This window comes from Accipiter gentilis, chromosome 23, assembly GCF_929443795.1.
Source record: "Accipiter gentilis chromosome 23, bAccGen1.1, whole genome shotgun sequence".
Taxonomy (NCBI): Eukaryota; Metazoa; Chordata; class Aves; order Accipitriformes; family Accipitridae; genus Astur; species Astur gentilis.
Window position 1 is genome coordinate 24,446,473 of NC_064902.1, and position 17,239 is coordinate 24,463,711.

The window sequence follows — 17,239 nt, forward strand, 5'->3', positions numbered from 1 at the left end:
AGGAGCCCACTTGCCATTCAGTCCGAGATGCGGCTGCGATGCCACCAGGCTCTCCACCTCGTGCATCGCACCAGCATTGCCCACGGTGCCGGGACCTGCCGAGGCGCTTTGCTCGGTGACAGCCACGACCCGGCAGCATTCCCATGGGGTTCAGAGGTACGAGCCGTGGAGATCGACCCCCCCTCCAGCCTGGCCTCAAACACCAGGACAAGGCACAAGCATGAACAACAGCTAAATTGTCAGCAACGGGAGAAGATGCTACTGAAGGCGGGTTGTGATGTACGGCTGTATTTCCATCCAGCCACACCGATGGGGGTGTCGCGGGGGCCAGGGAAGGGCAGCATGTGCCCTGGACCGCGGCGAGCAGCTGCAGCATCTGCTGCTCCCCACTGCCCAGCCTTGGCCGGGTGCCCTCTGGGACCTCCGCTGAGTCGCTGCAGCTCCCTGCCCGGCAGACAAACACCTTCTATTGTCCTGGGATGCTGGGGGGACCGCTGGACCACTGGGGGTCCGAACAGCACCTGAACTGGCACAAGAAAAGCCAAAGAGACACTGAGAGGGTGCAGGGAGGGCAAGGATTGGGAAGCGGGTTTGGACACAGAGTGAGGGGTCAAGCCCAGAGTGGTGCTAGAAGGTGAAAAAGAGATTTTTATCTTGGTTTTCCCAAAGATAAGATTGGCTCAGAAATAATGGCAGAAAGCAGCCCCAGGGGGCTACTGCGGACCCAACGAGCAGAGGGAAGTCACAGCCCACCCCAGCTGAAGACTTTAAACGGCAGCAAGGACACCAAGTTTCGGCATCTGAGAGGCACAGAAGGCAGCTGCGGATGCTGTGAGCTCCCACCCCACCGTAGAACCGAGAGCTTCGTAGGCGAGACGTTATCCACATCCCCTCACAAATTACTCTCACCCCGTTATTGTGAGTGTGCTGTTAACTCAATGCAATGAGCACTGTGTTTTTCCCCCCCCCGGTATTTGGCAACTTGTCTCCTAGGCTAAAGCACGCTGTGATGGAGAGTGCTAGGGGCCGTGCCGGGTGCGTTTGGCTGTGGCAGATCCCACCAGAGCCTGTGAAGAGTCCAGGCACCCCCCAACACCAATCCCATCCCTCACTGCAAAAAGGGCCTGGGAGTCACAGCTGAAAGCAAAACACTGCATCAGCAGGTAGGGCTCCTCTGGGTGCTGGGCAGCAGCTTCCCTGCCTGCATGTGAGGAGGTATGATTATGGTGATGGAGGATGAATGCTAGAAGCGAAAGCAAGCCAACAGGATCAGTTGTGAGAACATCTGAAAGAAGACAGAAGGAGATGCTCCCAGGCACAAGTTCTTCTCCATTTATTCTACCGTGTAACTGAAATCTCCTGCTCCTTTCATCATACTTACAAACAACTTTGTTGTTTACTGTGGATGATCCTATCATAAAAGGCAAGGACATAATAATAGGGCAGGCATAAAAGAATGTAAAATAGCTGAAGAACAAAACCAAACACAAGACAACCCGGCTGCCCTGTCTCTCCTGCTGCCTGGCAGGTTTTGGAGCCATCCTGTTCTTCCTGGCGTCTCTGCGAGAACACGGCGTCTTAAGAACAGTAACAATGCACTCGTACTCATCACATTGAAATGTAATTAAGACTTTATTCCTTGACGCTGTCATACTGAACGCAAGCATGCCTGTTCCCAGGAGCGCTTCCCGGGAGCGTGCAGCTCCAGTCCCAGCCGGGTGCTGGGTGCTTTGCTGCAGCCCCCGCTGGGTCGGAGGCTCCGGAGGGTCAGGGGTCCCCGTTCTCCCAGGGCAGGGGGGTCAGGCTTTAAGAGTAGCACTACCAGCAAGTAGCGAATTAATCGCTCGGTTTCCCCAACCAGCTGTTCACCTAATCACACATCCAGCAGCTCGTTTGTATGTCAGTTGGTCTGACATAAGATACGTGTCTTCCGACACCCTTGGGCGTGCTTCTGTCCCGAGACCCTTCCCGGCACGACCCCACCGTCGGGCAGCTGCTCTGCAGTCCTGGCTTTGTAACAGTAAAAACCGCACAGAAGCACTACGTGACCACCGAAACCTCCAACACCTTGTATCTCCCAATCTCGAAATGCCTCACAATAACAAGAAATGCCCCTCGGCACCAGTACAGGAGGTGCTGGTGCTGCTGCGCGCTGGGACTGGGGGGACAGGGACCCCAGGGCAGCACATGGGGCAACGCCACCGGACCCTCCGCTGGCCCCTGAGCCAGCAGAGCAGGCACTGCATCTGTGTGCCGCTTCGTTAGCTGCAGATAGAAACACCTTAATTCACCCTGCTATTTGCCACCTCAGGCAGGTCTATTTTATCTCAGGAAAAGTTGGTGCTTTACAAGGAAACACCATTTCTTGAAAAGAAGAAAACAAAAAAAGAGTCCTCAAGGAGGAATCGATGGGAACTGCTTTCCCAGTCAATATTGTCTAAAAAAAAAAAAAAATGGGTCCCACTGCAAATCCAAGGCACTGCCACATTTGTTCCTGCTCAGCCAAGCAACAATCCCTGGCCCCTCTTCACAGTATCGCTCAGGAGTAATGTTGTCATCAAATTTTCTATGAGAAAAATATCGCAGCAGAGGTGATACACTATGATGCACATATTTCACGAACAACAGGCTGCTCCAGTTAGAGCAACCTATTTAAAAAAGAAAAAATACATTAAGTTCCCCTCCCAGACTACAGATCAGCTTCATTCCTCCATTGACACCATTGTTTGAGTTAGTTCTACCAAAAATGCACCAGATTTCTGATCTTGGGGGACAAGGGCAGCAAGTTTCAGCTGTAACTACTATCTTGGATAAGATTTAGAGTCAAGCTGGAGGAAAAATTATTTAGAAATAATTTGTTCGCTATCATGCTCTTCATATCTTCTTTGCTGATTTTCCCTTCTAATAAAATACCCAAATCTTAGTATTAAGAAATGCTGAGCAAAAAGTTCTGGACAAAGTTTAGTTCTTGTGCAATGCAATAACTGTGCCTGGCATCTGGACAAAAACACACTGCAAAATACTTGGAAACAGCCAAACTAGTTGTTTTTGTTAGGGGTTTTGTTTGTTTGTTTTTTTGTTTTAACACAGTTATTTTGTATGTAAAATCTGGGGCAGGTGCAGCAACGAGGCATCGCCCTGCTCTGGGGTGACGGTGACAGAGCCCCTCCAGCATGGCCCGGAGCAGAGGCACCCGCACACGTCCCTGACCCGGGGGGACCCAGGACCAAAACACGGCTGCCTGCTTGTGAAGCTCACCAGCAACGTGGGGACCATTGGATCTGCAGGGTGGTCTCAGAGGAGATGCTCATCCCTGTGTGTCCCCTGCCCTGGGGTGGTCGCAGCTAAACCTCCCCCGGCAGGGCGCAGGGGACCCCCGCCCCGAGGGGCACCGGGGCAGCGCAGCAAACAGCCACGTCTGCTCCTTCACCCCCGGCAGCCAGGGCACCGCGCAGGCTACGTAGATCACATCCATCTTTGTGTCAAGCAGTTTGCATCCAGAAATGGAACTGTACACACACATGCAAATCATCATGCAAATCAACCCTCTAGTTTGCATAAGCTGTTATATTCACGAGGCAGTGCTCAAGTGGACCTGGCAGATAATTACAGTGCAACGCATAGGCCATAAATACACATTTCAACATCCTTTTTCATAACTAGCAAGAGCGAGGTAGTAAACCAAGTTAAAGGCACAACGGGACTCTAAATACCAAGAGTCAAGCGATATTTAACACCCAAATGGCGAGTTTGCCTCCAGTTTCCTCCCCCCTTTTCTTTTCTGGCAGAAATCTTGGTGGAGAAAAATCTCTTATCGCCCTTTTGTACAGATCTCAGTAATGGGAACCTCTGAATGGTTCTACAATATAGTGCAGACAAAAGTATCCATCTTTCAAAAACCAGCTTAAGCTCATTTGTAAAGTGCTTTGAAACCTTTATCTAAAGCCTTGCCTTTCTCAGATAAAAGTGTCACCAGCTTCAGTCAAGAGAAAGATTGAAGGATGTGTTCCCAAAAATACAGTGAATTCTTCCTTAATGGTCCCTGGTGATTCAACCAACTTCAAGTTTGGAAATACAATCTGAAAATAATGCAGCAGTTTCCAAGGGATGAATTCCCACACGTACAAATGCCCTTCATGGGGGCCAGAGGACCCTTCTGTTCTGTAAAGTATTGGGCGGGGGGGGGGGGAAGGAAAAAAAAAAAGAAGAAACGGAGCTCACGCCCAGCATGCCCACAGGAACAACTTTGCTCTGGGGTTCACCTTCTCTTGGTCGCAAACCATCAGTAAACCCTGCAGAAGCGGGCAGAAGAAGGTTGCAACACGGTCACGACGCAGCCCTCGTGCCGTGGCCCAACAGGGAGGTGTCACTCTGGGGCTGCTGGCGGGGATGCCCCAGGCGCCGCGATGCTGTGGCACGGCATGGCTCAGCCCTTCTCCCTGGCCGGGAGCGGGGAGCCCTCTGGTCAGCTCTCGCCACTCCCGCGGCTCCGGCATGGGACACTCGGCCCCTCTGCCCAGGGAGGTCAGGGCACAGGAGAGGTTCATCATGTTTTCCCACATGCCACGTCCGTGTTGGTTGGGGAAGGCAGGGCAGAAGCAGCCGTCGCTCCGGGGTGGCAGGCGATGGGGCTCAGCCACGTACCAGAGGAGCGGGCTAAAACCCTTCAGGGGGTGCCTGGTTTGGATCTGTGCCCTGCTACCCACAGAGCTATTTCCACCACCCAAAGTGCTGTATAGGGTTGTCCTCTGTTCTCCTAAAGCTTCTCTGTTCTGGATTCATCTGCCCCGGTACAGACCTGACAGCATACTTTGAGTGCATCCACACCAGTTTAAGTTATTAGCACAGAAACCTCCCTTCTTCCCATCCACTTTGCCCCAGCCCTCCCATAAAGATCTCAGCCCAGAGCAGCTCAGCTCTATGTTTCTCTCTCATCAGGCACCAGAGCAGGTATCTGCACAGGCATGGTTAGAGGCTCCATTGGTTTCAGAAGACCAAAGCAGCAGCCAGTTCTACAGGAAGACGTGGCTCTGCTCCAGGCTTTGCTCAGGGGCCATTTTCCTCCAGGAGCAATAAGCTGTGCTAACTCGTTAGCAAGGGCAGCTTCGATGCTGTAACACTGCAAAAGGCGGCTCCAGTTGATGCCAGGGAAGAGGCACAACACGACGCGCATCGGCGCAGGTGAAGCCCCAGCAGCAGCCATGTGCCCACCACTACGGCTCTCAGCGCTTCTCTCATGGAAGGCACAAATCCCATGGGGGACAGAGTTGGGCCACCAGCCACATCCAAATATTTCCCCTGACCTCGGCCACTGATCTTTCATAAATCTTTACTGGGGCTAATTTAATCTTCAGCCAGAGGTCCAGGGCGTGGAGGGAGCTTTCCTTTGGCACAGCCAGAATGGAGCAGCCCCGGCGCACCCATTCCCATCGCCGGCCCCCACCTCCAGCACCACTAAGGATCCACAGCCCCTTCCCAGGCTCGGCTGTGTTGCAGAGACCCAGTGAGTGAACATGCTCCAGATGCTCAGCGCTCGGCTGGGGACGGGCACAGGGATGCCCACCAGCAGCCCCTGCCATCACTGCGTGCCAGCCTCCCGAGGTGGCTCTCTGCCGTCCCCTCTCCCAGTGGGGAGCATCGCCCTGCAACCGGCTGTGCAAACACACACGCGCACGCACAAGTCCCTTTTCTGAGCTCCCCCAGACCAGACCAGCCCGTGATGGGGAAGACGTGACCAGGGAGGAAACACAACTGGGGAAGCAGCCACCGGTCTGGCCACTGCTGAGTTTTTGCACCGTTGCAGCCGTGAGACTGCATGGGTTTTTAGCAGGGCCAGGCTCTGCACGTGCCAGCTCAGCATCAGGAGAGCAGAGAAACACATAAAAGTGGGTTTTTAGTTTCTCATGCTCCCTCCAAAGCCTGTGGGTCTGGCCACCCCGCCAGCTCAAGGCCACAGGAAGAATGGAGCAAGCTGAGGACAAGCAGCTTTCTGCGGCGTTTCCACTCCTGGAGAGAAGGAGAAAAGTCTCCAAAGACGCAGTATTTTGCCAGCTGCAGTTTTGACTCACAAAACCAAATGCAGCACAGCTTTGGCAGAAACCTCTTTTTTTACTTGAATGCCAAGAAAGACATATATACATGATTTTACCTCCACTCCTTTTTTATCATGTGGCTTGTCTCCAAAGCCCCTTGACACCCTCCAGCAAGGGGCATCAGCGAGACCCACCATGCAGCCACCTCATATACCACCATCACTTTCAAGCTCCAGGAGCTCCAGGGAGAGCTGATGCTCGGTGGGCAGGTGGGCTCCCTGCAGCCCCCTGCTCCATGCCCTGCACGTTGCATTGAGCAGCAAAACAGCAAACTCAAACAGAGCAACTCGGCATGCCCCGACCTGGTCCGGCACCCGAGCCTGCTTCCAGGGCACCAGAGGCATCTTCAAGCCATAGGTTCCTTCCAGTCCCAAACCCCATGTTATTCTGATGGGCTTCGCTGTCCCAGACCTGGCACACTCCCACGGCGCGAGGAGTGTAGCAGCTCTGTCCAGTAATCACTCTGATACACCAGACTGGGAAATACTTATACTCACTTATGTGTATTTTTAACTTTAGAGGGAAATCAACACGTATGTTAGTGTGCAGTAGTGTGGAAAGGTAATTTAAATGTAAATGCTGCATTTGGCCCATAGAAATTAAGAAATACACTCAATGTATTGTTTATACTGAAAGTTAATGATTATTACCACTTCAGCCAGGTAACTAGACCCATTGCAGAGAAATTACTTGGGTCTTAATCTTCAGCCAAGCAGAAATATGCTCAGATATGGCCACTTGGCATTTTAGACAGGTATCCAATGCTTAAACACGGGGCAGGTGCCCGAGGGGCCCACGCAAACACCCAATTAGCCCATCAGTACCCGCCACGCGTGCACGGATTAGCTGTGGGTGAGGAACGTGCGGCTCTCCGACAGCCCCGGCATCGGCCCTCCTTCTGCAAGCCGAACGGTGGCTGAAGATCATTACGCAGTTACAAGCACATGCTACTCTGAAACAACGGCCCCGCGTTGCAGCTACAAACGAGATATCTGCGCTTGTTACCCAGCCAGAAAAGAGGCTCCGGCTCAGGCTGAACGGCGCGTTACCCAAGAAGCACTTAGCATCACACGCGTATTGTTAAAGAGACTGGCCGCAGATGCACAACACGGATAAGGACATAAACCTTCGTGGTCAGAAGCACCACCCAGCTACCAGTTATCAGCTACCAACGCCTCTTACAGCACCTTCCTCTGAAGCAACCGGTACTTCGCACAGACAGCAAAGAGGACGGGAAGCGCAGGGAGCAGCCCGGCTCTCCCGGCCGCAGCTGGCAGCGAACAGAGGAGGGAGAGGCAGAGCTGCAGAGCGCAGGAGCGCTCTGCGAGAGCCCCTGTCCCCGCTGCCGAGATGCCACCGGCAAGCCAAGCAGGAGGCGGCCAGCTGGGCCACCGGCCGGCTCGGGCTCGGTGGCCAACCCGCTGCACGGGGGCCTGTTGCCACCTGCCGGCGGACACGGCAGCCCACGGGCACGCGTGGGCCTTTCTCTCGGTTTGGGGCAAAACCCCTTACCGCAAGAAGCGCCGAAGCGGCGGCGGGCTGGTCTTCGCCTCGCGTGTGCCGCCGGCGTCGCACCTTTACCTTTACGGCACCTTTACGGCGTCGCCCGACCTGCCCGAGAGCCCGGCCAGGGCTGAGTCCCCCTCCGCGCACCCGCTGCCTGGGGCCACCTGGCTGCTGAGGGACCCCCCCGAAGCCCCTGGGGGCTTTTTTTCCCCAGGAAAGGTGCCCAGGAGCCTCCCCCGGCACGGGGTGCCCCTCTGGCGAGTGCCGGGCTGTGCCAGCACTGGACCCAGATGCTTACAGATGCTCCTGGTGCGTGGGGAGAGGGTGGGTGAGCAGCTCAGGAGCGGGGGGTACTAGTAGCCTGGAGCCACCCCTGTGCTCCCCTCCTCTGGGGCTCTGCCCGAAGCCGTGCTAATTAGCTATAAGAGGGGACCAGGGTGGGCTGCTGCCCTCTGGAGATGCAGGTCGAGCCCCACCTGCGGCTGAGCCAACCCTCACCCCGTCAAGGTCCCGTGCAAACCACTGCCAAAACATTGCCAGCTCTGTTTCTGCAGCTGCCACGCATCAGGGGTAGATTGAAGAAATCAGGGAGGTCTCTGCTCCTCTGCACTGCTAGGGTGGGGAGAAAAGCGAAGCCACAAACCGGCGGCAGAAAAAACAATGGAAAGAAATGTAATACGGCCTCTGAATAAACTGCTAGCCGCAGCCTCTCATCAGCTCGGGTGTGAAGTGCACTCTGACTGCACTGGAGCTGTTTATTTAGCCGTGGAGCTTTTCATACACTCAGCAGCTGGAAACACTACTGGAGCCCCGGCTCTCCCAGGGCCGGAGACGGTGTTTGTTAACCCACGGGGCAGGGAAGGGTGCTCTGGCCGCGCAGGAGTGCTTTGCACCTTGACAGTCTGCGCCAGGAGCGCAGGAGAGGCTGCGGGGAGGGGGCAGAGTCCGGTGGTGGGGGCCAAGGGTCCCCTGTCTCCCCAGGCTGCAGCATCGCCTGCTTTGGGGGGACTCTTCCCTGCCCTGCCGCTCCCCGAGCCAGGCAGCGGGGATGGGCTCTGCCTCACAGAGGTCGCTGATGGGGGCTGAAACTTCACGTCTGCAGCCCCGGGCGACGCGGAGGTCGGCAAAGTGGCAATCAATCAGGAAGAATTATAACAAGGACTGAATTAAGAATGTACACGGATGGGATGAAATTAAATATTAATAGCCGCTCATCTCTCTTCGGCAGCATGCTTGAGTGAGGCCATACGAGGCATACGAGCAAGGCAATCCACTGACTAAATAAACGACTCCCAGCTCTCCAGATCGCGGCGTAACGCCGTCACAGCCGGCTGCTCCTCTCGGTGCCGCGACAGCAGGCAGCTGAGGGATGGCGGCCGGGCCGATGGCTGCTCGAGCAGCGCCAGCTGCCGCCCGGCTTCGCAGTCGGAGCAGCGGGCCGCGGCCCCAAGAGAGAACGGCGCCCAGGAGCGAACCCCGGCTGCCAGCGCTGCGGCGGCAGCCCCGGGTCACTCGGCCTGCGGTGAGCCCCGGCCGCAGGTTTGTTTCTCCAGACCAGCCTTAGCAGAAGTAAGTTTATAAAGCTGCCTTTATCCTCAGCCCGGGAACTGAAGTCCAGCCTTCAACCTGGAGCCGTAGCATCAGGCAAGGCAAATGGGAGTGAATAAGCAAGAACTCGGAATAGCTCCAACGAGGCAAATGGTGCAGGTTTGCCATGCCACAGCGCAGCGGTGGTAGCAGGAGCTGCCTGACGTGACAGCCGGGCAATGCCCCAGTTCCGATGTAACCCATGTTGCTCAGAAAGCACCTTGTTTTCCTCCCCAAAGCATCACGTCCGATGCTTTAAGGACGTGATTTCCTGGTACCAGGAAACCAGGGTGTCCCATTCCCTCCTGCCCTCCCCAGCCAGAAGCACCCAAAACTGCCAGCTCGCCCTGCACAGCCACAGCGGGAGCCAGCCTCCCCTCTGGACCCGTCCCTCCGGTGCTTTGCGAACGAGCAGCTTCTGCGGTTGCTGTTTTGTGGGTTGTTGGTTTTTGTTCTTCTGCGTGTTCTGGTCATTCCAACTGTTAAGCAGATTCTGTCTGCAAAGCCAGCTTCTTCCAGGTGTTTAGCCTGGTTCCTGTAGGTTTCCAAAGAGCTAAATAAAAGGAGGTGTGAAGCCTCTCCCAGGCTGGAGAGGCAATGTCCTGCTGCTGCCAGCACAGGGCGTTGTGTCTCTCTCTCCCTCCTTCCCTCAAATTTATAACCTTTTCTATTCTATTGGGTCGAGATGGGCACCCTCAGGGTAAAGAGACAGAGCTATATCCTATCATACTGATTCACTCCTGAGCTGTCTTTAGCGATATTACCCTTTATTTTTCATTAAAAATACATTGTTCCCCAGCGTGAAACGTGTTGTTTGGTGCCGAGGTGCCGTATGCATGGCAGCACGCACTCTGGCCTTGGAGGTCAGCTCCTGCCATGGAGCCAAGTGACGAAGGACACAGCTCCCAGTGCCAATTTAATATCCCAGTTATGGCGCTAAAAGCCTTCTTGTCAGGAGAAGAAAGCATAAATGGCTTAACATGAGCCTGTACTAGTTAGGAGCGCTGGGGAACATGGATTTTTAATTGGAAATCAATTATCAATTTACTGATGATGTTGACATTTACTCTCAAAGGCTTCATTTAGTGCATTAAGTACTAGCGTTACTGTGGGGACCTTCTCAACTCCATGTCCAGCAGAAGAATAATTTGGACGCAGGACAGACGTTTGATGAAACCAGCAGTGCACGTGCATTAGGAAAACTGTTTAGTTACATTGCTTTACTTTATCTGGTAATAAGTCTCATAGGTTAAAGCTGCCGTGCCACGAGGTGCTGCACATGCAGTGCAGAGCCCTGGGTGAGCAGTGACCCAGCACGGCTTGGGGCCACCGGCGTGGCGACCGATGCTGAGAGCCGGCGGGGCTGTGCCGCCCGGGCACCTCCATGGCAGGGTGCCGGCTGCACCGCGGGGCTGTCGAGCACATGGCGGGCTGCGATGGACGATGCCCTCCCACGCTCGCCACGGTTTTCATATCCACTTTGCTCAAGTTAATCCTTTAAAAGCAAATACCGGGCCGGTCCCAAAGGCCGTGGTACCCGGTGGGGATCCGCGCCACCGCAGGAACGGCCTTTGTTCGTCTCCTTGGCTTGCACAGCCCCCTAAGCCCCTTCGCTCCTTCCCTTTGGAAGGAGATAATCGCTCTAGTCCTGTTTGCAACAGACCAAGCGCTAAATCATCTTTGTTTTAAGCTTGTGTCGACATCTGCTTTTGTCTGGCATCGCTTGTGCATTGCAGGCACGCGTCCCCTTCCCGGAGCCGAGTGCGACACGTCCTCTGTGGCAGGGCTGGGGGGGTTCCCCGCACAGGGGGCTGGCAGCAGCGGGGGGACACACGCTGGAATTCAGTTTTCCAGCAGGCCTGTCACAGACCGAGTGAAGCAGCTCTGGCTGCTCGGCAGCTGACAGTGGGTTTTTGTGAGGAGGGGGCAATTGTCGGTAACAGGAGCGGGCAGAGCCTGGCAGCCAAGGGAGGCACAGGGCCCCCAGTCCCGGAGGGGCTCTGCCAGGGAGCCGCGTCCACAGGTGGGGGGGCAGCAGGTAAACCCCCTCTGGGGCAGAGCCTCTCAGGGGTGACCAGTGGTGGTGGGGAGGAATGACCCCTGAAGAAAACCACCGTTCAATGTGAGAATAAGGGAGCTGTGGCAGGTCTCTGGCCCTGGAGAGCCTACGGGCATGAATGTGCTCACACAGCGAGCGGCTGGAGGGATGCAAGAGCACCGTGTTGCGGTGTGTCCCCCCCCTGCTCCTCCAGTGATAATTAATGTCTGTGTAATCAGCTTTCGAAAAGAAAAGCAAGCCTAGCCTTTTAACGCTTCACTGCCAAAGCCGCCCTCCGGATTTTGAGAGCAATACTAATCCAGTGCTCCCACACGGGCGAGCCCTAACGCGCTGAGCTGCTGAGAAGGGCTCACAGTGTGAAAGGTTGGGGAAAAACAAGGTAGCATCCGCAGGAGATCGAGTCTTGACCCCCCCCCCCAAAACACACGAAGGGCGAGCAGGGGGAGGCAGTGGGGAAGCTCAGCCCAGCTCCTCTTGGGCATTCACCCCCACCCACCGCACTTCTCAGCTGCCGTCCTCACCTACCCCCACTCCCCACCCGAGGCAGCCTTCCCCTGTGGGCAAGCAATAAACCACCCAAAGGTGCTCTCGCCGAAGCAGGAGGTTTGCAAAGGGATTGAATTGCCTGAAGATGGGCGCAGGCAGCGAGGGCTGGAAGCGATTCCGGCACCAGGGGCTGGGAGAGCACAGGACAGCCCTTCCCCACCAGCCCTTCCCCAGGAGGAGCCTAACACACCCCCACAGCCCCCTCCTCAGCCTTTAACTACTGCGGTTTCAGCACAGTGAGCTTCAAGGCAAAGATTTGTTCAAAATAAAATGGAAGATAGTTCCTGTTGGTTTTACCTAAATGCATTTAAAATACCATTTAGAAGAAGAAACAACACCTCCGAAACACAGGGTACATCTTGGCTGGTGTAGATAAGCCCGGGCCCTCCCACGCCAGCAGAAATGACCAAATTTACACCCTCTTGGAGGCGGTGGTTTGTTTTTTTTATTGGCCTACATGTCTGTTCCCTGCGTGTTTTCACCATATGCCCAGGGCTGAGAGGAAGGAGCCCATCTGTGCTCTCAGCAGTTCATCTAAACACACGCAGCGGAACACACCAAGTCAGCCACGGCGAGCGACCGCGGGCCTGGCTCGTGGCTACAGGGGAGCAGCGGCCAGGAGACGCAGCCAACGGCACCACCGCTGCCCGCCGGCACGGGGAAGGTGCTGCGCGGCGGCTCTGGAGGAGCACCCCGGCCACTGCCTCCGGACCGGGGTGCAGGGGACAGGGAAGCCGCGAGGACGGGTGCGGGCGCAGGCGGGGGCGCCAGCCCACACGGCTCCCAGAGGCAGCAAATACTCTGAAACTACAGCCGGTGTTTTTGAGAAAAGTTAAGCAGTTTTATTCAACGGGATGAGTCCACACCCAACCAGTGGCTTCATCTACATGGCATCATCAGCATACATGACAGAGGACCCACTCAGACACTCTAGCTGAACGGCATCTCACCATACGTTACAGAGACAACACCAGAGGAGGAGGACGACCGTTACAAAGGGCAGCCAGCCAGCGGTTTCCTACGGCTTCCCGGCGTAACCAAACCCATCCCCACCAGACTACGCAGCCCAGCCACTCGGAAGCAGATCAGACTCGGGACATCTACTGCCGCACCGTGAAAACCACAACACCGCTAGTTAAATAACACAGTCCAGGGTTTACAAAAATGACCTACCAGGGGTACTTCAGCCTAAGGAAGAAAGTGCACTGTCATCACCACCCCGGGGACCGACACACTCGCGCACATCGCTGAAGAGTCTGTACAGAGAAGATACCGCCGTGGGTGCCGCTGCTTTCGAGGCAGCAGCGCCGAAGGCGACGCCGAGCCCCGGGGAGGGTGGGCAAGCACCAAGCTGCCCCCTTGGAGGCGGCCACGGCACCGCGGGACGGGACGGGTCCACGGGGACCCGGTGGGGTCTGCAGGAGCCGAGCCAGGGGTCAGCACTTGCTCTGCACAGCAGAGAAACAACTGCTCCGTGAAGATGCCCTCCTCTCGGCTTCCGCGTCCCCGCGGAGGGGCTGTGCCGGCACCTCCGGACCCTCGCCCAGCGGGGCGGCGGGAGGCAGGGCGCTCCCACCGCCCACTCACGCCAGCGACTCGGCCAAAAGTTTTCACAGCGAAAGCTCTGTGAACTCTCTGAAGCCTACAGTCTTTACACCTTTAGAGAGGTATCGAGGATCGGGGTAAAGTTACTCATAAAACATGAGCACGTTCCAGTTGTGATACTCCTACAATGTACGTGTTTCAATTTTGTGCCAAGTTAGCTTGCAGAAAAATACATTTCTTCCCTTAAATTTACAGTAGTTAAAACTACAATTTGAATACCGTATTAAAAAGGGGTAGTTTATTCTTCAACAAAACGTCCTGGTTTTCTTTTCTTTAAAAAAAAATTAAAAAGGACTTTAAAAGCAATCACCCCCAGCACAACGCAACTGTACAAAGGAAATCATGATGTGTACAGCTCCTAGGACATTAACTCCAAGCATTTGTTCTGGTGCTCAAAAAGGCACTTAAAGTTAAGAAAACAACTGTATTAAAAACCCACAACAAAACGAAACAAAGGAAAATGAAAGGCAATAATTTAACAGAAAGACACTGGAACTTGTACCGTATCTCCAAAAGTAAGAAGGGAAGGAAAAAAAAGAAAACCCTAATAAACATGGTTTTGCTATCAAGTCACCTTTGAAAGTACATAAAAAAAACCCAGAAGACTGGCAAAGTGAATGTTCTCCAGGAACTAAATGGAAAAAAAAAATAATAATTACTGGCAACGAATACACAGCTCTCGTGCCAAATGGGTTCCTTCCCTCCCCCTAAAAGCACATTTGCTGGTTCATTACTAGACCAGACTGACAGACTGTTTGAACATCTGCTGCCCGTAATGACAGAGGCATTGACCTCAGGGTTAGCCTAAGTTAGGAAAGGGGGGAAAAATTATGAAGAAAAATAAACATCAATATGAACCAATTGTGGTAATTACAAATGTCAACAATGTTAATAGACAAGTACATAAACACCATTTCCCCTTACAGCATTATACGGAGGAACAATGACAGAACCACTACATACAGTACTTCTCCCCCACTGTACACTGAAAGGTTAGCTTTGCGGCTTTGTTTTTTTTTTATCTCTGTTTTTATTATCATTATTATTACTGGGTTTTATTTTTACATTGAGCTACCTACTAAGTGCAAAGATTTGGTGAGTGGCATTGGCTTTCATCTAATCTTAGCCTATTTTTTGTACAGTTTACATGTTAACAGTTACTTTCCAGCATTTAAGCAAGTACAGCAATATATATACACGGACTAGCAGGGGCAGGAGCCAGCCAGGAGCGGGGTGTGGAAGGGACACATGCTTGTGCGCTGGGCGCAGGAGCAAACAGCGGCCGGTCCCGCCGGGTCTGCGACGCCGGCTCCGTACCCGGCGCGTGGGGGTACCCGCCGCCTCGCCCCGGCTCGGGGCAGCTGCGCCCACGGACGCGTCCGGGTGAGCTCCCCGGCAGAGACGCGGGCTGCGGCAGGACCGGTGGGCTCAGCGCCCCGGCCGGCCCCGCCGCTGCCTTCTGGAAGTCGGGCTGCTCCTCCGGCCGCCTGCGAGCTGGGGTCTGCAGCAGTGCCGGAGGGAGGAGGAGGATGAAGGGGGGAACAGAAACAAGCCCCGGGCAGGGGCAGGTGACTGCTGGATGAGGCAGGAGGGCTCGCTAGCTTCTTCGCCCAGGGACAGACAGAACAGCAGAAATCAGAGATAGCGGGAAGAAAGGATGAACATGAAGGAGCCATTAGTGCAGCTCTTCTATGCCGCTGAAGAGACTCGCCATGGCCCGTCTCACGGTGGGGCTGTACGTGATCATGTGGAAGTGACCAAATTAAACCACGGGTCATTCCATGGAAATCTGTACAAGAAGAAAAAAACTGCAGGAGAAGCACAGAGCGTCTTGAATTCAGCGCTTACAGAAGAGACTTGATTATCAGACAAAGTACCATGCAATCCCCAGCTCTTTCTGCATATTTTTTCTCTGGGTTAAATGTTCAGAGGAAAAACAAAATGTAGATTCTTTTGCATAAACTCAAACTGTTGTATTATATAGTACAGTACAGAAAGTGCAAAATATCACCCCATCAGATCGGTTCCGTATCTGATATGGTCAAATATGGCTCATGCTTTTCATGCAAGAAGATGCAATCTGAATCAAGACCCTCATGTACTGCTGTGCAACTTCATATAAAGGAACGTTGTTGTACCAAAGCCTCCTCCCCTGTGTAGTCCCATCTGTTGAGACATCATTAGGTTTTTTTTAAAAAAAAAGAAAGAAAGAAAAAAAAAGAAGTGTGTGGGGAAAGGGAAATGAAGCATCTCAAAACTCTGTAAGTTACTCTATTTATGCTTTACCACAGGTTTGTCACTAGTCCTTGTTCACTCTGAAATCTTCAAGAAAATCGGAGTTCTGTGGACCCCATGGTGCAGGCAGGGCAGCACTGTGCCCCGGTGCAGCAGCAACGTCCTCCTCCCTGCGTGAAGCCAACGAAGTACACCTCGTTTTCTGTCCCCACTCCTGCCAGGTGCCACTGGCCAGGGCATCACAGCACACGCGAAAACGTCTCAGGATTCAGCTTGAAAAGACACTCCAGCCAGACTGACACACACTGGCATTTATCAATTTCCAGCTCTTCTCCATAGGCCAGCAGTGAACAAAACCCACTGTGTCTACCCCCTGCCCCCCACCCGCCTTTTTTTTTTTTAAATGCCACGAGGTGCAGAAAATAAATTCCAGGATTGGCCTTGTATTGCTCGACGCACAGCTGCTATGTATCTCCACGCACACACACGCACACACACACAAATAGCCTGGGAAAAAAAACCCAAATCAACCCAACATCTCTAGAGAGGACATTTCAGAGCCAGTTTCTGAGGTAAATCTACTTTTTTAAAAAAGTCACCGAATTCTGTACACTTATTTTTTTTAATATATACTTCTACATATAGCGTGTATTCTCCAGTGCCAACACATTGACCCGCCGTCTCCTCCTGCTGTAGGACTGCAAGCTTGGGAAGTGTTTCTGCATGGACGGGCATGTGTGTGCACACATATGTACATACACACACACACACACTTATGTACAATCAACCATCAGGCCTAGGCTACACACTTGTTCCCCTTTTGGAGAGGTTCCTCTTGAGCACAGTTTTGACTTCCCGCTTGGCCACGCGAGGCTTTGCCGAGCTGCCGGCCCTGCTCCCACCATCCAGGCGCTGGCTCTCCCCGCCGCAGTCCCCGCGCTCCAGCCTACATGGTGCCCGATTTATCCGTCGAGCTGCTGGGGAAGAGCTTCTCGGTGGGGGTGACGGCGGGGCTGCCCACCCCTGAGCTGCTGCTGCTGCTGGAGCGGTGCTGCACCACCGGCCGCACCGGCCGCATCGGCGGGGGCCGCAGCTGAGCCCCAGCCAGCCGGGCCGACAGTGCCGGCTTGAAGGTGGTCATCATCTCCGTGGTGGAGCTGCTGCTGCGCCGCATGGCAGCGTCAGGGTCCCGGATCAGGATGGTGTGGAGGGGGCTGGCGGGCTCCGAGTTGGCAGCGCCCATCGGGGGGTTCTTCATGGGCTCCAGCGTGTCCAGGACCACGTCAGGGGCCTGCTTGGCTGTGTTCTGCCTCTCCAGCTCCCGCAGTTCGTTCAGTGCCGTGCTCATGGTCTTCTCGATATCCTGTGAACGCCACCGACAAAGGGGTGTCAGCACCGCGCCACAGTGTCAACCCACTCTCCTGCGCCCCACCTGTGGAGATGCCCCCCACCCTGGCATGTGTGTCTGTCTGTGTGGGTCTCTGACCTAAGAGAGGGCCTCCAGGCAAAGCAGGAGCTTTGGGAGAAGATGTAAAGCCCAAACGTTGGCCATGCAAAGGTGCCTCATGTCTCCCAAGTCAACAGGAGTTTGGTCGCCAGCTCCAAAGGG

The 17,239-nt window shown here is 54.4% G+C and overlaps 1 protein-coding gene across 4 annotated transcripts in view; it reads right to left on the reverse strand.

The window, feature by feature from the left end:
- Positions 1–12,607: 12,607 nt before the first annotated feature.
- Positions 12,608–17,239, reverse strand: part of SRGAP3 (SLIT-ROBO Rho GTPase activating protein 3) — a 182,250-nt gene continuing 177,618 nt past the window's right edge. For 3 of the 4 annotated variants that reach the window (XM_049827128.1, XM_049827129.1, XM_049827127.1), the window contains one exon: positions 12,608–16,993. In XM_049827128.1, coding sequence (XP_049683085.1) covers positions 16,577–16,993 — 417 coding nt within the window. In that variant the 3' untranslated portion in view covers positions 12,608–16,576. The remainder of the gene's footprint in view (positions 16,994–17,239) is intronic. The other variant, XM_049827130.1, reaches the window with a different exon arrangement.